Source organism: Eubalaena glacialis, chromosome 7 (assembly GCF_028564815.1).
Source record: "Eubalaena glacialis isolate mEubGla1 chromosome 7, mEubGla1.1.hap2.+ XY, whole genome shotgun sequence".
Taxonomy (NCBI): domain Eukaryota; kingdom Metazoa; phylum Chordata; class Mammalia; order Artiodactyla; family Balaenidae; genus Eubalaena; species Eubalaena glacialis.
In genome coordinates, this window is record NC_083722.1 from 73,934,643 (window position 1) to 73,957,140 (window position 22,498).

The following is a 22,498-nucleotide window of genomic DNA, read 5'->3' on the forward strand; positions in this document are numbered from 1 at the left end:
GTGGAGCAGTTAGCATGAGGCTTGTAGATCAGAGGGGTCTGTATTTGGAAATGTTTTATTACTCTAAGTTGAAAGGTTTAGTCATTTTACTTCACAGTTGAGACCCTGTTGAGAGAACTCCACCAGTATTTATGACTGTGGCCTTCTCATTGAAGGGTCTTGTCCAACTATGAAATGCCAAAGCAGGACCCTCTGTTCTTTGATTCTGCTCTGAGTTATGAAATGCTGTATTTCTTCAAAAGTATTTCATTTTGTTTAAAGTCAAAGATCAGAGTGACTCAGTGTTGCATGAGCTGGGTGTTTTTGTAGAATGAACAGTAAATTTATCGCCTAACAAGGCTGGGTTAATTAAAATTATGCTGCCTGTCTCTGGCAATCATTAGAAAGGATATTCTGTTTCTTATTTTATTCCTAAGGCTTTTTTTTTTTTTTAAACTATTGTGTTCCTGCCAAATTTGGTGAGCACAACACAGCCCAGGCACGTCCCTGGAGCATGCAACATTTTTGGCTCTTTGGATGCTGATAGAGATGTATGTAGCCACACAGGGGTGGATGTGGTGGGAGGTCTACCGGCCTAGGGCCCACCTAGGGGCTCCTCCCTCTATACAACTCCAGCTACAGTCTGAGGATGGAAGTGAAGCCACTTGCAGCACCTAACTGTCTTGACATTTAAGTATCAATTTAAATGTCACCTACAGAGAGGCCTTTTCCTGACGTCTCCTCTTCTGAAGGGGCTCACCCTACTCACTGCCCATTCCCTTACCCTGTTTTAATTTCTCTCATACAGTTCCATCTGAAATGATATATTAAATCAGTATTTTTGTGTTTTGCCCACCTTGAACAGTAGAATATAAACTCCAGAAGCAAGAGCATCTGCCTCGTCCCTACTGTATCCTCAGCATCCAGGAGAGTGTCTGGCACTAGTAGACACTTGATAAATACTTACTGAGAACAGGGGTTTCCTACTTATCTTTCAAACAGCTCCTGGCAGCCTGTCCTGAAAGTTGGGTCTCTCTGGTATCCCTTTGCAACTTCCCTTCTTTGTCTCAGACGTTTCAAAGGGGTCCTGATGACGGATCTCCTATAAGATGCCCATTCCTGTCTCCCAGGCCAGCTCCCACCCAAAGTGCCCAGAAAACAACAGACTTTTTGCCCTCAAAAAAGACAGTGGTTTCCTACAAGAGCTGAACGTAGTTCTGAAATTGTTTTTCATGCCAGGCCTTAGGCCAAAACTCTTCATCAAATCAGGCATTTTCCAGCTGGCCTAGCACGGAAAGTCCTCCCCACTAGAGCTGGAATCCACTGTCAAGCAGATTTCCTGAGTAAAACTTTGTTCCCTCTATAAATATTTAGCTGGAACCTAAAATATTAATGTTCTCCCACATACTCCAGGGAGAAAGCAAATTACCAGAGCCTCAGATTGTCTCTAGATGACAGCCTTTCCAATAACTACCCATAATCAGGTGCAGTGGCCTCCCTGGTTTGCTTGCCTAGTTCTCTGGCCTTCACTGCCATGTTAAACGTCTTGTGCCTCAGTTAGAGGGAGGAGGGAGATTGGCCTCTTTTGCAAATCCTTTTCATCAATTTCTTTGATCATTAATAGCTCACAACTCCTCCAGTGGCAGGATGGTGTTGCTGCCCTATCAGCACATTCCTGGGTGCAAAGGTGAGGGGCAAAGGTCCCCCAGGTTATCTGTCTCCCTCCTCCTTGTCTCCTGACCCCCTTGGAGTCTTCCCTGGGATTGGAAGTGCAGGGTCCAGGAGAATGCCAAGGAGCCAGGGCAGGTGGGCCAGGAGGTGGCTCCCCCATTCCCCTGGTGAGGGGAGCAGGAGGGAGGGGGAGGGAACCCTGAGACTCAGAGATGAAAAGGTAGGCTTGAGTGCCTGACTGTGCTGGCTGGAGCTACACAGAGGCAGGCGCTTACTGACCACAAGTGCCCCCAGAGCTTACCTGGCAAGAATTCAGACTGCAGTCTAGACCTGTGTTGCTAGACAGCCATGCCCAGGAATGTGGGGAACATTGCAATCCAGATGGGGCTGAGGATAGGGTCACTGTTTCCAGCCCTTGGCCACCCTTGAACTATCTTTTTTTTTTTTTTTTTTTTTGCCACACTGCGTGGCATGTGGGATCTTAGTTCCCTGACCAGGGATCAAACCCACGCCCCCTGCAGTAGAAGCTCGGAGTCCCAACCACTGGACCACTGGGGAAGTCCCTTGAATTGTCCTCTTGAAAGAACTGTTGCTGTACTCTCAGGCCTCAGCTGTGGCCTCTGCTCCTTGCTGGAACTTCACTCGGCATTCACTCATCTCTCCTTTTTCCTGTCCCTTCTTCCCCGCCCTTTCCCTCCAGACCCCCAGCCTCTCCTAGCTTCTACAGACCAGCTCCTACCTTAAGTATTGTTACAAGTCTACCAGTATGCAGACAGAGCTGGTTTCTAGTGACTTTGGCACTGACTCGGCAGCATGTAGTCAGGGGACCTGGAAACCCCTCCTTATAGAACTGGATGGGCCCAGCTTCTCACATGCCTTGTGCTGTAGCTTGAACTTGCAGTTGGTGACTAGCAGGTTCCAAAGCTCCTATTTATTCTTGAAGCTGCCTTGTTTCTATTTTGATTCTGCTAATCCAAATTGCAGTTTGGTGTTTCCACGGAAACAATTCAGGGATTGTTTGGCTTTCCAAGATGAACTGTGGGGGAGAGAACCGAATGACGTAAAACATTTTTAGTTTCTCAAATATCAATGTCTCCCCAGTAAATCTTTGGTCCCAAGTTTATTAAAATAAATGTTCTAGGCAAAAAATGTTCTAGGCTCCTTTTACTCCTCCAGCTAAACCCCTAGAGACTAACTCCCCAAACCCCTGCTCCGTGCAGAGGAGCACACATCTGCCCGCCACCCTGAAGCAGATGACAAAGGCAGGAAAGTGTCCTTTGGGCACCTTGGGGAGCCAGGGATGCAGAGACAAGAGTAGGTGTCACCAGGGAAATGACCACATGGCCACCCCAGCTACTCTGGGACTGGCGTGCCAGAGGCTCAGGGCTCACCTACTTTACTAAATAACTGTGTTTCTACAGTGAGGAAAAGCTCCTCATTTAAGGATTCCGGGATGAATTAGCCCTTTCGGTAAATCTGAATTTTCACATAAAGGCTTTGCTAAAACAGAGGTATATTTGTCTATCCAGCCAGGGAAAACCTGACCCCTCCCTCCTACCCCACCCCTACCCCAGGCTCCGCCCTCATTCCCAAGGGCCACAGTCTCTGCTGCAGGCAGAAAAAAAATCCTCTCATTTCAGTCTTGCAGGGTTAGGGCTAGATCCCCATTCCCAGCACTGAGTGCTGAGAAACAGCTCTGTGAGACCCAGAGCTTCTGGCCCTGAGGGTCCAGCACCCGCAGGGAAGGGTGAGCCCCTTGTCAGGGTCCTGCTGAGCACCCCCTTGCAGGCCCTGGACCTGCCCCAGTTCCTGGAAACTGTGAAGGTCACCTCTGGGCAGGTTTCTGGTGAGGGATGCCCATGGCTGGTTGGTGAAGATGAGGGTTTTAAAGAACAACTCTAATTTCTTTTTTCTACAGAAGTGATACATGTCCACCGCAGATAAACTTACAAATACAGACAAGAGGACTTCCCTGGTGGCGCAGTGGTTGAGAATCTGCCTGCTAATGCAGGGGACACGGGTTCGAGCCCTGGTCTGGGAAGATCCCACATGCCGCGGAGCAACTGGGCCCGTGAGCCACAATTACTGAGCCTGCGCATCTGGAGCCTGTGCTCCGCAACAAGAGAGGCTGCGATAATGAGAGGCCCGCGCACCGCGATGAAGAGTGGCCCCCACCTGCCGCAACTAGAGAAAGCCCTCGCACAGAAACGAAGACCCAACACAGCCATAAATAAATAAATAAATAAATAAATAACAAAAGTGATTCTTTAAAAAAAAAAAAAAAAATACAGACAAGAAAAAGACCTAAAACCTCCTTGGTCCTCCATAACAGTTTTCTGCATGTGTGCTCATACACACATTTCACAAACTTGGGATCAACTGCATTTTAAAAAAAATAAATACATCTTAAATTTTGCAATAAATTCAGATTTACAGGAAAGTTGCAAAGACAATAAGTTCAAATATATCCTTCACCCAGCTTCTCTTAATGTTAACATCTTGCATAACTGTGGCATACTTGTCAAAACTAAGAAACTAACATAAACATATTAATAACTAAACTTGAGCCTGTATTTAGATTTGATCCGTTTTTCCATTAATGTCCTCTCTCTGTTCCAGGACACAATCCAGGACACCGCACTGCATTTAGTCATTGTGTCTCCTCAGTGTCCGCTGCTCTGTGACAGATTTTGAGTCTTTCCTTGTTTTTCATGACCTTGACAGTCTTGAGTACTGGCCAGGTATCCTGTAGAATATCCCCCAATCTGGGTTCAACTGATGTTTGTCTCACGATTAGACTGGGGCTGGGAGGTTTTGGTAGGAATACCATGGAAATTAAGCACCCTTCTCATCGTATCCTGTCAGGGGTGGGTGACGTGCACAAGACAGCACGGGTGGTGCTCACCTCCATCACTTGGTTAAGTGGTGTCTGCCAGGCTTCTCCATGTAATCTACTATCTTTCCCTTTCCCAGCTCTATTCCTTGGAAGCGAGTCACTAAGTTCAGCTCACCCTCAAGGGGTGGTGACAGGCAGGGGTTGGGGGAGATGAGGATTAAGCCCCATATCCTCTGTGGGAGAGTATCCACATCAAGGCATATTATTTGGAACTCACTGTTGGGAGACCTGGTTTTTTGAATATCAAGTAGCCTGACAACTCTCCCTCCAGATGGCCCCATTCCCCCTGGAGTGGGGCAGGCAAGAAGCTGTGAGCATTTCTTCTTATTTGCTCCTGTCTCTGCTATTCAGGGAATAGAAAGTGAACCCCAATTCCATAATCTGTGATGTTTATTATCTGCAGGGAGTGAGTGTGCGGTGGCTTGGAAGGAGCCTCTGGTTAGCCCGTCCGGCCCTCTACCCCCCAGCGGAGGCCTGTCCCATGAAGTGGCTGGAGGCTAGTTCTCAGGGTCAGGCAAGTGCCCAGTCTCACACAGCTACGGAGTAGATGCAAGGTCTCTACCTGGGGGCCCAGAGGAATCTCCAGACCTGTAGCAAAGGGGTGTTGCCAGCTCTGCAGCCTGCCCTATGCTGGGTCACTAGCCTAAAATATGGACTGGTGGGGGGCGGGTCCTCGGCCCCTTGGACTTCCTCCCAGCTCCTTGGTTTGAGTTTTGGGTCTTACAACAGCTTTGCACCAGACTCCTTACCCCCATACTCCCCTATGCCTAGGAGGCGGGCACTTCCCTGAGACTTAGCTTCTGGGAGGCATGATACCTTGCCCAACAGCTTATTAGGTTTCCTGAAAGAACATCATGGTTTTGAGAGATCTGTCCAAATAATTTCTGATGATGTCCTTTCTCTCAAGCCGTGGTGGAGGGTTGGCTCCAGCCCAGGAAACCTAATAAGGGATGCTACCAGCCCCTCTGACACAAGTAGGAGGCCTTTGCAGAGGGCTTTGAGCTGGGCAGGGGCAAGGATGGAGGGATTGAGGGTCTGGACATGAAGAGGGCATGAGGCCCGTGCAGGGGACAGGCAGCCTTGTGTGCAAAGTGCGCAAATGTGGCAGAGGGCCTGGGGCCAAGGTCCATCTTGATGCCAGTTCCTCCATACAGGCTGAGCTGGCCTGGGATGGGCTGGTCCCAGGGGTACAGAAAGCCCATGCTGGTTATGGCCCCCGTACTTTTTCAGGGGTCCATGGAAAAGAACATGAAGACACACAGCAGAGGCCCAAGACCTGCACCTGCCTTGGGTACTGGGTATATTGAACATCAATCAAAAAAACAGTCAAGATGTTAAAAAAAAAGGTGAAAAAAAAAAGAAAAACTTCAAAGCAACAGAATTAAAAAAACAAACAAACTGGGCTCTCAGCTCAAAAAGGGACACAACTGGAAGTTAAAAAGGTTGGGGTAATTCAGATTCTGCCAAGCCTCTGAAGAATGTGGCCCCTGATGATAACTGTGACTGCCCTGCACAGACGCCCTAACATCAGACTCCTGCTGTAAAGAATCAAAGCTGAAGTCAACTGTCCTTACTCAATTCGGTATTTAAAAGAGGTCATCAAATTGTAGTCCTCTTCCAAGTCCAGAACAGTCTCCACGATATTGTGATCATAGAAAGCCTGCTTGAGGCCGCCAGCGTCTGCATCCGAGGCCTCCTGAGGGCTCTCGTCCACCAGCAGGGCCCAGGCTTCCTCCTTGAAGGGCCAATCTTCACAGCAACCACACACACGGTTCAACTCGTTTTCAAATTCTAGTTTTCCAGCCAATTCTTCAATAGTTCGGATGCCTGTATGGTCTTAAAAATAAAAACATTCAGCATTACAATTCCAGTGAGAGATTTCTTAAGCCATTTCAGGCACAAGTTAAAAACCACAAATGGGCGGCCATCTCCGGGGACTCTGCAAAGCTGGTGTTCCTGCCCCCGGGGCTGGCAGGCTGCCACATTCTAACATGGGCTTGGTGTCCCCCTTCCTAGCTCAGGTATTTATTGAGCCCCAACCATCTCCTTGGTTTCCAAGGAGGGTTTAAGTGGGAGGATACAGAGATGCATGTGTTCGTTCCGGCCCTCAAGAAACTACTCCCTGACCTGCGGGCACAAGACACAGTGAGAGAAAAATAGGATCTTTTGGGTAATCATAATGCTGCCTGCTGGGACTCCCCTGGCGGTCCAGTGGTTAAGACTCTGAGCTTCCAGTGCAGGGGGCACGGGTTCGATCCCTGATCGCGGAACTAAGATCCCACATGCTGTGCAGCGTGGCCAAAAAATGAGAAAAAGCTAAAAATAAAAAGCTTTTAAAAAAAAATAGTCCACACACAGAATATACAGATGTGTGTGTAGAAAAAGTATCTATGACAGGATATACAGCACTGTGTTAACAGTGGCTGCCTTTGTGGTGGATGGTGGAATTATAGGGGAGTTTTTGGCTTCTAACTTTTCTTCTAATCTTGTATTAATGCCTCCCCAGCTGGACTACTCCCCTCTACCCCTACCCCCATCTCTGCCTATGTCCTGTTTCCTTCACATCTAAGCTTATCCACCAACAGGGGCTGCTGTCCCTGGCCTCCAAGGATTCACTCTAAATGTACATTTATGAAATGACTTGACTGATGTGTAACTCCCCCAGGTTATCAGCTCCATGAAGGCTCTCTGCTGTGAGCAAAACAAATCTACCAAGCCAGTGGAAGAGAAATAAGAATTTTTTTTTTATAAGACGCTTGCTGACTCAGGATCCTGTGTGAAGAACCTATCATTCCAGGGAGAGGATGGACCAGCCCTCTGTACTCACCAATCATGTCAAGCAAATCCTTTGTGACCTCTTGGCTAGAACTGCTGAGTGGCATGTTTGACTCAACCTTCAAATCTTTCTCCGTATCTTTCCTGCAGCCCTCAGGTGAAAAGAAAAAGGTGGGGGATTAGATCTTCTTTCAAGAAAATATTGGAGGGGAACTCAGTGTTAGATAATCTTAAAGACAAACACTGGTACTTTAAATTGTCATTTATGCTGTGATTAGAGGATGACTGGGAACCACTGAATCAGTGAAGTTGACTAAAAGCATCATAATGCCCATTAATGTTTGTGAATACGAGCAGAAATATTTGTAGAACTGAAATGATTAAATGGCTTCTTCAGTCTCTGACTACAGAGCAACCAAGATGGCAGGACGTTGAAGTTTCAGCCCATATGGTCCTCCTTGCTTCAAATCAAGGTGCCTAGGACGAGGCAGTTTGCTGCTACCTGGGAGAAGAAAAGGTCTAGGGAAGACCTTATCCCAGGGAAAGCCTAAAAAGCTCTGGGGTGAGGAAGGGGAACAGAAGCAAGGATGAAGTCAGGGCCCAGCCATCGATCCGCCTCTCCCCAGTGTGGGGAAAAAAACACTGGAATTAAGATGTGTGTTTCTGCAGCACAAAAAATAAGATGACTTTTAAAACTAGGTTCTTTAACATTCACTACCCCTTTTAGTACTGCAGAGTGGTTTCCATGACTGGTTAGACATTCAACACCCCTCACCCCCTCAAACCAAACACACACACACACACACACACACACACACACACACACGCACACACAAACACACACACGCTTTCTGAAGAACGTTTACAAACTCCCCAAATAAAGTCTTAGAGCTTCAGAGGGGAGGCAAGAGTAGTGTTATGGACTCAATTTAGGATTTTCAACAATTTTTTCAGATATGAGATACCCCTAATTGTAGCTATTAAACTATTCAGATTGGAATCACCTTAGACTGTCTTTTCTCCAGTTCTCCCCATCTCCTGCCGCTCTCCAAAACTGCCTTTCAGGTGCCAAAATGGAGGAATGCATCGATATGTTTTCCTTGCTGGTCAGAGGTTTTCTTTTGGGGCATAGAGCGCGTGTCTTTGCATTCACGGGTTCGTGGTTTGGTGCAAAGGCAGGGCTCTCATTCCCAGGAGCACACGGGACAGGAGAGAAAGGAGCCGCAGAGGAGCAGGCTGCCAGCGGGTGCCTCCTGCAGAGGAGCCTGTGCGTGGGGAAGGGGAAGGAAAGCGACGCGGCGTCCAGCTCCAGCCTCTGCATGCCTGAGCACTCCTGGGAATGACTGATTCCTTCAAAGGCCCGGTCAATGGCTGCAGTCAGCTCCTTTCTGCATCTTCTCAGTTTTTCAGACATCTCCCCTAAAAGCGACCATGTCTTTATTATACAATACACTGGAAATGCACACAGCAACGTGAAAATAATGTTACAGATGAGGTTGTAAACCACCCCCAAATGGGGTATTTGCCACAATTTCCTTAAGTTTGATCCACGCCATGGGTCGGAGAGCAGGGAAACCCACACTCCCTGCGCTTTTTTCCCCGTGGGGTCAGGTGCGGCCCGCGGTTCTCCGGGAGGGAGGAACCGGCGATGGAGCCGGAACCACCCCCCCTCCCCCGGCTCCGGGCCGCTCATCCCAGCCCGCAGCCCCGTCGGTCGCAGGCTCCGGCCCGGCCCCACCCAGCGGCCAGCCCCCGAGCGGAGACCCCCAGCCGGGTCCTCACCGAGCAGCCGGCGATACCGCAACGCAGCCCCTGCCAACGGTCGTCGCGCGCGCCCTCATCGATCCTTCGCGTGTGCCCGCGACTGACAGGCCCAACCCCCACGGCTCAGGTTAAAGGTCAGACAAGAAAAGCCCGGATGACCTTATTCTTTGAACCAACGCAAGGGGCAGCAAGGGCCCCACGCACGGAGGGGACAGGGGGCTCAGGCCTCACCGCGACAAAGACAACGGCCATGGGAGTGCGGCCCGGGCAGGGGTGCGGAGGCCAGACCGCCGAAAGAAAATCGGCTGGAGGGGCGGGGATCTCACTTCTAACCAAAATCAGCAGCGAGAATGGGAGCCCTTTCCAAGCCCAGGAAGGTTCCCATTCTCGAGCCAACAGGGAGAGAAACGACTGGACGCGACCCAGTACCCAGCGGTTTAGTGTACCAACTTCCAAGTGATATCTAATAAAAGTGCCAGACGGGTATCCAACTGTCTCAATTCATCAAGGATGCTGGGGGACATAACAGAACTGCTAGGTTCCACAGGAGACTGAGGGGCAGGAAACCCCAACACCAAGCATCTTCATTTCATTAGGGAGAAGAAAGCTGGATATTCCAAGATGACACAAAGGGAAACGGAAATGGGCTTCGGTGGCTAATTTTTAGGATATTATAAACCCATCTCAGTGCACAGCAAGGGAGAAGGGGATGACATCATTTACTCGAGGCTTCATTTACTGTGGGCAGACTACTGGGGGGAACAGTAATCATCACCAGAATCAAAAATCCAGGAACTCAGGGCAGCCTGTGGCAGGTCTTCATGGCCACACCAAACTCAATGACAGTGTGTTCCTCCCTGTTCTCTGGAATCCATCAGACATACTCCATTATGTGCCCCCCTCCCGACCCCTACTTTGCAGCTCCACAGGTTTTACAGAAATTTCTCACCACCTGTATAAAAAGAAAAATAATTCAGCCTCCTGACATAATCCTTTTTTTTTTTTCTTTTTTTCCTCATAAAAGAAAGAATTTCCTCATCCAGTTTTTAGACAGAACACTAGCAAGTCTTCAGTGTCAAAGGTATTCTCCTGACGGATTGCACTGGTGCTGTGGTGCAGGGTCACTGAGGCAGCATCAGTTGGTGTCCATGCTGCAAGTCTCATCATCCCCCATGCCCTGCTGTAAGCTGCCTGGTCTCGTCCCTCCATCAAAGGATCCAGGAAAACTGAGTGAAGTCGTCTTGTACAACTCATCATCTCGACGCTGGTAAAACAGCACATAAGCTGCTTTCGTCTAAAACACAAGAGGGGCAACGTCCATTCACTGGTTGGAAAAATCACCCATTCCCCCCCCAGCTTTTCGCTCTGTTCAAAACACACCACTCTCAGGGATCCGCCGTCTTGCCCTGTGCAGCCACATACTGAAGTGACTGTGAAAACCCTTCTACCTGAGGCTGGCTCATGCTGACCCTCCCCAGGGAGTGGGGAAAGGCAGGGGCCTTGTGACAGACCCCGAGGAGAGTTGAGCATCTCATTTAGGAAGGGTCCCAGAAGGAATGGCAGCCAACTCTTTCTCCACCACACCTTGCTTCCACCGTCCCAGCAGAATGACTAAATAACCAACTAGCCCGGGAGACTCTTCCCAGCTCTAATCCCTGAAGGTAAGAGTAGGAACCAGGTATTAGGGCCTACTCACCACTATTTGATCCTCGGAGGCCAGGGACACACTGCTATCATCAAAGTAATACCATTTCCCGTTCAGTTTGTTCTTCGCGTACGCAGTGTCTGCCAAAGCAAGAGAATACTCTAGCCGGTCACCAAGAGAGCTAATCTGGCTAGCTCATTAGGGTGGCACTCAACAGCAACACAATTCCAAAACATGAAACAAACAGAGTCTGAAATTAAAAGTAATTTATAGGTTGTGTCCTAACAACCAAAAGATAACTCATCCTTTAAAAAAAAACCTGTTCCTAGGGAGGGCGGGAGGGAGGGAGGCGTAAGAGGGAAGAGATATGGGGATATATGTATATGTATAGCTGATTCACTTTGTTATAAAGCAGAAACTAACACACCATTGTAAAGCAATTATACTCCAATAAAGATGTTAAAAAAAAAAAAAAAATCTGTTCCTTCTCAAAAAGGCACTAAAAGGGTAAAATTGGAGCTGCCGGGGACCAAGGCTTTAAACTGTAATTTTGGAAAACTAATCCAAAAACTAGAGGAATCCAGTGTCAATCTTCAGGATGGCTATGAGCAATAACCCAGAGTCAGGGGACCCTTAAAAGGAGCTGATACTTTAAGATTTAAACAAAACAACAGTTCTCAGAAACATGCCAAGTCAAACTCCCCCACTTCATCCAGGCAGATGGTTGGCTACTACTGCCTCTCACTGCCTCTGGAGCCTGTGGGGTAATCCCAGAGAGGGACACATTGGGTGTTTGGGTTTGCAAAGCTGGGATGTGAACAAGAAAACTTAAATATATCTGCCTTTGAAACTGTGAGTCAAGAATCTGTGGCTGGGTAACAATTCCTCACACCGGGCCAAGCATTTCCCCATACCGGGCCAAGCATTTCCCACATCCAACACTTCTGGTTTTGATTTTACACTATTTCCAAGCAGGATGTGTTTACAACAGGAATCCCAGCAGCAATACCCAATTCCTGCTCCACCCAGACTCTCAGAAACAACAGAATCTGATGGAGATCTGGTTTCCAGTCTCAACCTGCTGTGTGGCTTTGGCAAGCTGGTTTTTTTTTTTTTCCTTAAGCTGTTTAACCATTACTCACTGCAGTGCCTACTGCACCAAGTGGTAGTGGAGGACATGGGACAAAGTGACAGAGAAGGTGCCAACGGCCTATCCCCGCTGTCCATGCTTGGCATAACAACAGCAATGGTGGCTCTCAATCTTGGCGTTCCAACTGTGGACCCTATGTGGACCTGCACATAACCAGCCTAACCTGGATGAGGAAACTGAAGCCTAACCTGGATGAGGAAACTGAAGCCTAACCTGGATGAGGAAACTGAAGCATACAGAGGCTAAGTAACCTGCCCTAGCGTGTTTATATGCTAAAATAGAAGTTAAAAATGAATACATGTGTCCAGTATGCATGAATATAGATAGTGAAATTAATTTTGGGAGAAAAAAGTTAGAGAAGAGTAAGTGCTGCAGGATATGATATGATCAGAGATTGCTAATAGCCACTCCAGTAGAGCCCCAATTTTCAAACAGGCACAATTTTTATTTCCCATCCTCTCCTACAGCTAGATGGTAGCCCTGTGACCAAGTGATAGCCAATGAGATGTATGTCGAGGAGTTGAGGGGGACTTCTGGGAGATCTGCTTAAAAGGAAAGGTCATGCCCTTTTTTCCTCTTCTTCTAATGGCCTGGAATGTAGACCTGAGGGCTGGAGACTGAGCAGCCATCTAAAGGCAAGAGGTGATATGGTAAGAATGGAGAGGCAGGAGAACAGACTGCTGGGCCAACAGAAAAAGCTTACCAGTATAGAAGAGAAGACTGGGGTTTAGGGCAGTTCCATAATCCACTGTGAGTGTAAATGGAACTGACACCTCCCATGGTGTCATCTCTTGGGGTCCTGACACTGGGTGTAGTGGCAGTTATCATGGTGCGGATGCAACAGAAGAGATATGAGGAAACCCAGCTCCTCACTTCAACATCACTAACACCTTTCCATAAACAAGTAACAAAATAAACTAGCAAAAGTATAAAAGTGAAGGTAAACCTACACATTATAGAAATTTTGGAAAATAAAGTAGAACAAAGAAAAAATAGTAAAATTAACATTTTGGTCTCTCTCCTCCTAGGCTTTCCCCCCTCCTATCATAGTTTCTCTGTCTTTTGTTTCAGTGTAGTTGTGATACTACTTTCTGTAATGATGCAATTTTGTGTAGCTGTTTTCCCTTAACATACCATGGGTATTTCCCCATGTTATTATTAACTTTATTTTGCAATGACTGTGTACTCTTCCATGAAATCGATGGACAGAAGTGCCAACGGTTGATCACCAATGCTATTATTAATTTTCCACTATTATAAATAATACTAATTTTTGACTATTATAAGTAGGTGAATATCTTTGCACATGAATTTTTTCCCCAAAGTCAAGTAATTTCCTTAGGTTTCCCAGAGGTGGATTATTGGATTAAAGAATATGAACCACCACCCTACCAAAAAACTTGAGGGGCAGCAATATGGAAAAAGCCCGCAACCTGAGGCCCGTGGAGCTGTGTAAGTTAAGTGCTTAGAGCAATGCCTGGCACACAGGGAGAGGCTGGTGAAAGATGACTGGCCATGGGCATTTCAACATCTCAGAAGGAAGCAGATGCCAGTACTTACAGTGGCCAACCCCCATGGCTCCATAATGATTGGACACGGCAATGAGGTCGTACACATAAGGCCTTGCTGACAGGTCACAGACAAACTCAGACATGTTCAGAGCTCTGAGCACAGAAAACAAAAATAACCCTTCAATACATTAAACTCAGAGAAAGAAGTCGGAGCAACCCAGCAACCCCTTTCATGCAACAGGCTATAACACAGGGAGGCCCTCAGAAACTAACTGCAGAAGGAACGAATGAACAGTCCAGACAGAAGGGGCCCTGGGGTCTTGTTCTGACCACTGACATGTTCAGACTGGAAAAGAGAAGCCTCCTACCCGAGACCAAATGTCAAGGAAGGGCTCTGGGCACAGACACGAGGGCTGCAGCAACTTTGTAAAAATGGCTGTTACTATCAGAATTACAATTAGTGCCATAAAAATTTAAGCTAAATACCAAAATAGGCCCCCAAAAGCTTTTTTCCCTAATGTTTTATTTTGAAAATTTCTAACATACAGAAAAAAAGAATTTTACAACAAACATGTATATACCCACCACCTAGGTCTTCCCGTTGACATGTCTATACTTCATGTATCTATCTACCCATCCCCCATCCCCCAAAAAGCATTTTAAAATCTGCATATTGTGGAGGGACTCCTACCTTGTTGACTGACTTGCCTGTGTCACTTACACTCTGTAACCTGGGACCCAAGAGGACACTAGTAGACAGCCAGTCCCAGTCCCTGCCCCAGGGACAGGACTGTGGTGGATCTGCACCCCCAAAAATCCAACTCTCCCTAGCAGATTACTCTCTGGTTCCTTGTGCCCCTGCATTAACGAGGCACAGCATGTCCTTGTGCTGCCCTACTGAGCCTGGGCTCCCTGGGACCAATGACGGATGGGAAGACCAGTTCAGTTAGGCTGCGTAAGGGACTCGAGAGAGGAAGTGCTTCTACTGGAGAGTCCTTTCCTTACAGACACGGAGGGGAAGTGAGCCAAAGTCTAACTTCTCAGAGCCTAGCAACACACACACCTTCACGCAGAAAAGTCTTTGGCAGCAACACACTCTGCCAATCAGTGCCCAGATTATCTGCCTGTTTTTTAATTTTCCCAAAAATAACACTGCAGCCCAGGGACCCACCTGACTGGGAATTCCACAACTGTATCAAGCTTGTCCCTCCAGTATCTATTGTAGGAGAAACGTTTGAGGTGGACCACCAGAATCTTCGGCAAGGACCACAGGTCAAACTTCTTTGTGGCCTGCTGATGCTTCTTACAGTTGGGACAGTACCTGAAAAGAGAAACCTCCACTTAGTGGGGAGGCAGGGGGCCAGTGCCGCCTGGGCTCTCAAGCATGGAGGCAATCCCATAACATCCTTTCTTGTACTCAGCATGACTGCTTCAGGGCAGGGAGGTCTCTAAGCCACCTTCCAAAAGAGGGTGATGGCTTTCCTAGTCTGGAAAACACAATTCACACAGAAAAACCTGTGTTGTAGGGTCAGCCATGTAAAACAGTGACACGTCCAAATACAAAGGGTTTTAGTGTACACAGATGGCCCCAGCAGATCTCAGAGTCCCAGGGTACCTGGGTGCCCCTGCCCAGAGGTGGGAGCTGCATACCAGGGGTCATGCTCCCCAAGGGTCTCCATGGTAGTGAAGAGCTCGATGCAGTCTCTCAGGGCCACTGCTGTCTTCTTTTTCTTCTGAGGCTGCAACATGCTGACGTGCTTCTCGTAGGTCTGTGAGGAACAAAGTGCTGAGGTCTGCTGAGGAAACAAAGTCTTACCAGGCTCAGCCACAACCTCACGAGCTCTCACGCCTGGAACATAATGTACTTTCTGGAGCCTCTGAACATGTAATGACAAAATCTTTAAGTGCTTTTCATTCTCGGTCTAAAACATACCTTGCTAAACTGCTGGGGAACTGGTGAGAGAGACCCACCCGAAGCAGAAACCAGCACATACCCCTGACCAAGAATGCCGAGTGACCTACCTCAGATTCCTGCTCATCATAATAACGGCTCCGGGTCTCACTATCCCAATCGATGGCTAGTGTGGATCGAGCTGTGGAGGAGGACCAAAGTATCACTCACTACTGAATGGCCAGCAACAGTAGAGGCTCCTCAGGTGACAACAGTGAGAAGGACCGCACTCAGGCTACGCCATCAACACCTGCTCAACCATCAACAGCCACTGCCAAGAGTGATGCTCTGCCTTGAGCCAGCCAACTCTGAATCCCTGGGCCCCCAAATCCTTTGGCAAAGATTTCCTCAACGCTACAGACACACTTTAAAGGCACTAACTACATAGAATTCTGAAAGGGCACAGGTCAAGATGGAGTAACAGTGGCCAGATTTCTCCTCTTGCCTTAAACCACAAGAAAACCTGACAAAATAGAGGAAACAACTGTTTTCAGACACTGAATATTAGGCAGAGCAAGAGTGAGATCCCTGAGAGAAGGCAAAAAATAAGGTGATGCCTACATGGCCCCAGCTTATTGCCTGGAGGCATTTTCCAGGCCATAGCATGGGGGGGGGGGGCGGGGGAGGAGAACAAAAGGCTGAGTTGAGGAGTCAAAGACCAGTGTTCAAGAAGGGGGCTAGGGACTTCCCCTGGTGTCGCAGTGGTTAAGAATCTGCCTGCCAATGGAGGGGACACGGGTTCGAGCCCTGGTCCGGGAAGATCCCACATGCTGTGGAGCTACTAAGCCCGTGCGCCACAACTACTGAGCCTGTGCTCTAGGGCCTGTGAGCCACAACTACTGAGCCCTCGTGCCACAACTACTGGAGCCCGTGCTCCGCAACAAGAGAAGCCACCGCAATGAGAAGCCCACGCACCACAATGAAGAGTAACCCCTGTTTGCCCCAACTAGAGAAAGCCCGCGCACGCACAGCAACGAAGACCCAAAGCAGCCAAAAATAAATAAATTCAAATAAATAAATTAAAAAAAAAAAAAGAAGGGGGCTAGAATTTGCAAGGCATTACACTAAAGACAAGAAGCCGCACGGAGGGAATGGAGCTGCAAAAAGACAAGAGAGACCCAAAACCATCTCAATAAAGCTGTTTAAAAAACTCTTTTTAGGGGCTTCCCTGGTGGCGCAGTGGTTGAGAGTCTGCCTGCCAATGCAGGGGACATGGGTTCGCGCCCTGGTCTGGGAAGATCCCACATGCCGCGGAGCGACTGGGCCCGTGAGCCACAATTGTGGAGCCTGCGCGTCTGGAGCCTGTGCTCCGCAACAAGAGAGGCCGCGATGGTGAGAGGCCCACGCACCGCGATGAAGAGTGGCCCCCACTTGCCGCAACTGGAGAAAGCCCTCACACAGAAACGAAGACCCAACACAGCAATCAATCAATCAATCAATAAAATATTAAAAAAAAAAAAAAAAAAAAAACTCTTTTTAGGTAATTATTTAAAAAGGGAAGAAAGCCAGCTAGCAAACTAGAGGACATCTAGCAAATCTCTTCTCCAATGAAGGAAGCAAAAAGACACAAGAGATGCTTTTGCAGCTCCCCTCCCGACCCAGGGTAGGCATCTTCACTGTCCACATGTTGCTTTTCAGGCACAACACACGTCCCGTGTGGATGCCCCTTCCCATCTGTACAGCAGTCCCCATTACAGGCTCCAGGTAACAGCCTGTGAAATCCATGACCATCCTCTAGATGGGTCACACTTCATGAGTATTCTCATGGAACAAAAGAAATATGCATTTATTCTCATAAGTTTGGGGAAATACTGCCACCTAGGAGGGCCACAAGAAGTGTTATCAACCAGAGCAGAAGTCCTGAAGGATGTTGGGAGTGGAGGGAGAGCTCGTTTCCTTCTGAAGTCATCAAGGACGGAAGAGAAAAGCCTGACAAGAAGGCCAAGGGAAAGTGAGGAGGGGTGTCATGTCTCTGAAACAGTCTTTAGAGAGCTTTAACCCAAGGATCACACAAGTGTCTGTTCCTGGAGCCACACTATGAGATGATGAAAGCTCAGTGCAGTGAGTGAGTGCTGAGTGCAAGGATTTTCCAATAGATCCTAAGTCCCCAAAAGCCCAGTTTGAAAGGTCAGAGAAAGAGCTTACAGTTGAGTTTAAGCAGTTTCCCATCAGCTGCAAGGGAATTTAGGTCGGCTGTGCCATAGGAGTTCACAAGGCAGAAGGTAAAAAGCCTTTTTGGGCAGGGCCGGCTTTTGAGCTTCTTTTGGGTGGTCTCGCCATGGTCACTTCCCAGCTCATCCTCCCCACTGTCCTCTGTTTCTGAAAGCTGCTCTCTGCCTTCTTCCTGATGCTCCATTTCTTCTTCGTCTTCTCCTAGCATACAAATGAAAAATAACATGTATGTAATTTGCCACCATTTCAATGCTGCAATTTTTATTTCATACCTAACTGTGGTGCTTCCTTCCAGATTCAGTCCTGTGTGTGAACTACATCCACCCCTTTGCATCTACAAGGCACTTAAATTCACATGTGACACCCCCACAACCTGGTAAGCAGGCAAGTGGGCACAGCTATTCCACGATGAGGACGCAGAGGCCCAGAGAAGTTCAAGGAGTCACCAGAAGGTACAAAAGTGAGTCAGCAGTCCTGCCAGCCCTAAATTTGGGGCCCTCACCACTTGGTACTTTACTGGGCTTCATCCCACATAGTCTGACTCTTTCAACTTGAGCATTAGTCACACAGAGAGAAAAGGACCAAAATTAAACCCATACTCAATACTCAAGAAAACCGGCTGGTAAGAAACAATTTAAAAGTCAAACTTTAAATATGATAATGAACACAAATAATAAGTAAAGGTCTTCAGTTCCTCCACAAGAAACATGATGACTGTCCCTTCAACAAGTATTTACTGCATGTCTCTCAGGTGCAGGCGCCATGATGGGCCCCAAGGAACACAGCACACAGGATCCTCCTCTCCTTTTTTCTCCTTATTCATTTGAGATTGCTGAATTTCAAGAGTTTGAAGAGGGGGAGTTCCCTGGCGGTCCAGTAGTTAGGACTCAGCGCTTTCACTGCCAGGGACCCGGCTTCAATCCCTGGTTGGGGAACTAAGATCCTGCAAGCCGCGCAGCCAGGGGGAAAAAAAAGTTTTAAGAGGCATTCTAGGGACTTTCCTGGTGGCACAGTGGTTAAGAATCTGCCTGCCAATGCAGGGGATACGGGTTCGATCCCTGGTCCGGGAAGATCCCACATGCCGCGGAGCAACTAAGCCCGTGCACCACAACTACTGAGCCTGTGTGCCACAATTACTGAAGCCCGCGTGCCTAGAGCCCATACTCCGCGACAAGAGAAGCCACTGCAATGAGAAGCCTGTGCACCGCAACAAAGAGTAGCCCCTGCGAGCCACAACTAGAGAAAGCCTGCGTGCAGCAGCAAAGACCCAATGCAGCCAAAAATAAATAAATAAAATAAATAAATATATATTAAAAAAAGAAATTTAAAGAGGTATTCTAGAGACATATGGTGATAAGTAAATTTCCCAGGTGTTTCCAGAGAACTGGTTGGTATATATGGCTGCAATAAAAAAATCCACGATCAGGCTCATCATAATTTTTGTTGTTGGGCAGTCAAAGGGGAAAGTTAAGGTATCTAATAAGTAATTTCAACAAAGATGGGGACAACTCCAAAAGGTGATGTAAAAGTAACAGGGGAAGGGAATTCCCTGGCAGTCCAGTGGTCAGGACTTGGTGCTTCCACTGCCGGGGGCCCAGGTTCAATATCTGGTCGGGGAACTAAGATCCCACAAGGTGCACGGCGCAGCCAAAAAAAAAAAAAAAAAAAAAAAAAAAAAGTAACGGGGGAAGAAAAGATTCAAAATATGAAGTTTATATATTTGGGGAAATAGCAATAGAAATGGAAACTGAGGAAAGGAAGACGTATATTCTACATAAGAATCCTCTTTCAGGGACTTCTCTGGTGGCACAGTGGTTAAGAATCCACCTGCCAATGCAAGGGACACAGGTTTGATCCCTGGTCCGGGAAGATCCCACATGTCATGGAGCAACTAAGCTCGTGCGCCACAACTACTAAGCCTGCGCTCTAGAGCCTGTGCTCCGCAACAAGAGAAGCCACCGCACACAGTGGTTAAGAATCCTCCTGCCGGGGCTTCCCTGGTGGCGCAGTGGTTGAGAGTCTGCCTGGCAATGCAGGGGACACGGGTTCGAGCCCTGGTCTGGGAAGATCCCACATGCCGCGGAGCAACTGGGCCCGTGAGCCACAACTGCTGAGCCTGCGCGTCTGGAGCCTGTGCTCCGCAATAAGAGAGGCCGCGATAATGAGGGGCCCGCGCACCGCGATGAAGAGTGGCCCCCACTTGCCACAGCTGGAGAAAGCCCTCGCACAGAAACGAAGACCCAACACAGCCATAAATAAAAATAAATAAATTAAAAAAAAAAAAAAAAAGTCAGTTGTCTCTGTGTCTGTCATCTTTTGGAAAAAAAAAAAAAAAAAAGAATCCTCCCGCCAATGCAGGGGACACGGGTTCGAGCCCTGGTCCGGGAAGATCCCATATGCCACGGAGCAACTAAGCCCGTGCGCCACAACTACTGAGCCTGCGCTCTAGAGTCCGCGAGCCACAACTAGTGAAGCTTGCGCACCTAGAGCCCGTGCTCCGCAACAAGAGAAGCCACCGCAGTGAGAAGCCCACGCATCGCAACGAAGAGTAGCCCCCGCTCGCTGTAACTAGAGAAAGCCCACGCACAGCAACAAAGACCCAACACAGCCAAAAAAAATAAATAAATTTAAATTAATTAATTAATTAATTTTAAAAAAAAAAGAGAGGCCACCGCAATGAAAAGCATGCACACTGCAACAAAGAGTAGCACCCGCTCACTGCAACTAGAGAAAGCCCGTGCGCAGCAACGAAGACCCAATGTAGCCAAAAAATAAATTAAAAAAAAAAAAAAAAGAATCCTCTTTCAAAAACTGTGTCTCGGGAGTTCTCACGAGGAAGGACAAGTTGGGCCCAGGACAATGCAGCAGTTTCCTGTCAGGCCACAGGAACAGCACAGCCATGGATGACAGTGTGACATGAGTCCCCATAAGCAGGACTCTGAAACAGCCAGTGTGCATGAGACTGCCAGCCTCAGCTCTCACAGAGGTTCCTTTCTCAATTAGCTCACTTCACTCCTGAAGCAGTGGCACTGCCCCTTTTACACCCAGGTAAGCCTGCTCTGCTCTCAGACTGGCAAGTGAAACACTGCCCTGCCCAAGACACTCAGAGAATCAGCAGGAGACAGCCACCACAGGCCTAACAAGGAGCCATGGCAGTAAAGAGGTTAGAATTATTTCAACATTAAACAGGATCTGAAGTCTACGCACCAAGGCTCACTTATGGAATTCAAAAGAAGGCAGTGAGAACAAGAGACTGAACAAGAGACTGACAGATGGAATGTCTAAGAAACTAGGCTAATTGTAACAATAGCAAATACTGACATGATGCTGTTATTAACTGAGCATCTATTATGTGCCAGATACTCTAACCACACTATCTCATTAAACAGTAACCTCAACTCTGTGAAGCCGTTATCATCATCCCATTTTGCAGATGGGTAAACCAAGGTTAAGAGAGCTGAAGTGACTTTTTGAGGTCTGCCCCACACCTCAAGCTGGGAATCACAGTGCCTCAACTTCCAGAGCACTAAGAACCCACAGGTCACCCAAGGTCTGCTCAGAGACTACCACTACAGCTCCAACATGTCTGCTTGTGGGACCTGTGCACAAAATACACTCCTGTTCATCCCTCGTGGGAGGAGAACATGATATTCTGGGCAAGAACAGGAGTACGACTATAATAAATACTCAACCTAAAATACCAACAATTTGGAATATCCCTTCAGGACAGAGCCTTCTGGTCATTACTTTTAATGTCAATTCTCACTTTCCAGGACCAGGCGTGTCTTGCAGAAATCCTGGCATTTGAATTTTCAACTGAGAATATATATTCAGCTATTCACAAAGCACAGGAACTGGAGGACATTTCTGGTTTTATAGGAATAAAGCCACCTAGTCAGTCACGCAGGCCCCCAAAAGAAGGATGACAGCCACAGTGCAGGTCAGACATAGCTCCCTGGTCACAGATGAGCTTGTGAGCACTAGGCCACAGAAGGATGTTGAGGGCTCTGGGTTTCTTGCAACAAGTCTATCCTACTGCTTTTCCAACTGTGGCTCGTCACTCCCACATCAGGAGCTGTCCAGAGCCAGCTACCACCTGTGGCTTCCTGGGTAGAAAGAAAGAAAGGCCCAAGAGAACCTGTCTCTGCCTTCTGACTGGCTGGGCAGGACATCTGTCCTCCCCAGGGGCGGCTGCTGGACCATGGTGATGGGTAAGGGCCAAGACAAAAGCTCTACAGACACAAGCCAGGTTGTGAAGGCAGCCAAGTGTACTCAGCAATCCCAACAGGTCAGAATCAAATCCTGACTCTGCTACATGACCTTGGGCAAGTCACTCAGTCCTATTATGCTTAGTCTCCCTGAGGTGAAACCCAGCCTCCACGCCTAAGATTACACGAGGTGTCAAAGTTGGACAATGGGCTCTGGCAGAGTGAAGTGGTGCAGACAGGGCTTCCAGGTCTGCTCTCTAGGCAGAGCCCCCAACCCCGCCTCAGAGCCTCCCTCACCCATGTATACAACACCTTTGGAAGAAGAGGGAGGTCGGGAGGGATTTGGTCAGTCACAGCCCCACAGCGTGGCGTGCGCTCACCTTCACAGCTGCCCCTGGAGCCATTGCAGGCCCCCAGCTCCAAGGGCGAGCTGCCAGACTCATCAGGCAAAGGTTGTTTTATATAGCGGCTTGAAAAGAAGAAAGAAAGAAATTGTTTATTAGTTGTAACCTTTACCTATTTTTCTCCACTACTCAGCCTGAAGTAGTTCCTAATTTATATACTCAGCTATTCACAAAGCAATTTATGTAAATAAAAGGGCCTTAAAATTCGTGTGATGGCTTAACACTTCAAGAAATTGAGAGGAACCTAAGAGATAAGAAGTTTAACTACCAGGGCACTGAAGACTCTGAGAAAGTCTGTTTCAAATCTTTGATAAACGTTGCGTGGCACCATCATTTAAAAAAATATTTCCCAGTAATGTTAATTATCAGGTT

The 22,498-nt window shown here is 47.9% G+C and overlaps 2 protein-coding genes across 6 annotated transcripts in view; both read right to left on the reverse strand.

The window, feature by feature from the left end:
* Window positions 1-4,027: 4,027 nt before the first annotated feature.
* C7H3orf62 (chromosome 7 C3orf62 homolog) lies at window positions 4,028-9,050 on the reverse strand. Its single transcript, XM_061196792.1, has 3 exons — window positions 8,326-9,050; window positions 7,374-7,465; window positions 4,028-6,382 (listed from the first exon to the last, which is right to left on the reverse strand). Exons 1-3 carry the CDS (start codon window positions 9,012-9,014, stop codon window positions 6,117-6,119), a joined length of 1,047 nt encoding a protein of 348 aa, XP_061052775.1. The 5' UTR covers window positions 9,015-9,050; the 3' UTR covers window positions 4,028-6,116.
* A 736-nt stretch (window positions 9,051-9,786) lies between these two features.
* The window catches only part of USP4 (ubiquitin specific peptidase 4), a 48,806-nt gene continuing 36,094 nt past the window's right edge, over window positions 9,787-22,498 (reverse strand). For 4 of the 5 annotated variants that reach the window (XM_061196795.1, XM_061196793.1, XM_061196796.1 and 1 more), the window contains 8 exons: window positions 22,103-22,191; window positions 17,488-17,715; window positions 15,414-15,484; window positions 15,042-15,160; window positions 14,563-14,712; window positions 13,441-13,544; window positions 10,782-10,870; window positions 9,787-10,379 (listed from right to left, as the gene is read on the reverse strand). In XM_061196795.1, coding sequence (XP_061052778.1) covers window positions 10,221-10,379; window positions 10,782-10,870; window positions 13,441-13,544; window positions 14,563-14,712; window positions 15,042-15,160; window positions 15,414-15,484; window positions 17,488-17,715; window positions 22,103-22,191 — 1,009 coding nt within the window. In that variant the 3' untranslated portion in view covers window positions 9,787-10,220. Of the gene's footprint in view, window positions 10,380-10,781; window positions 10,871-13,440; window positions 13,545-14,562; window positions 14,713-15,041; window positions 15,161-15,413; window positions 15,485-17,487; window positions 17,716-22,034; window positions 22,192-22,498 lie in introns of those variants that run through there. The other variant, XR_009701604.1, reaches the window with a different exon arrangement.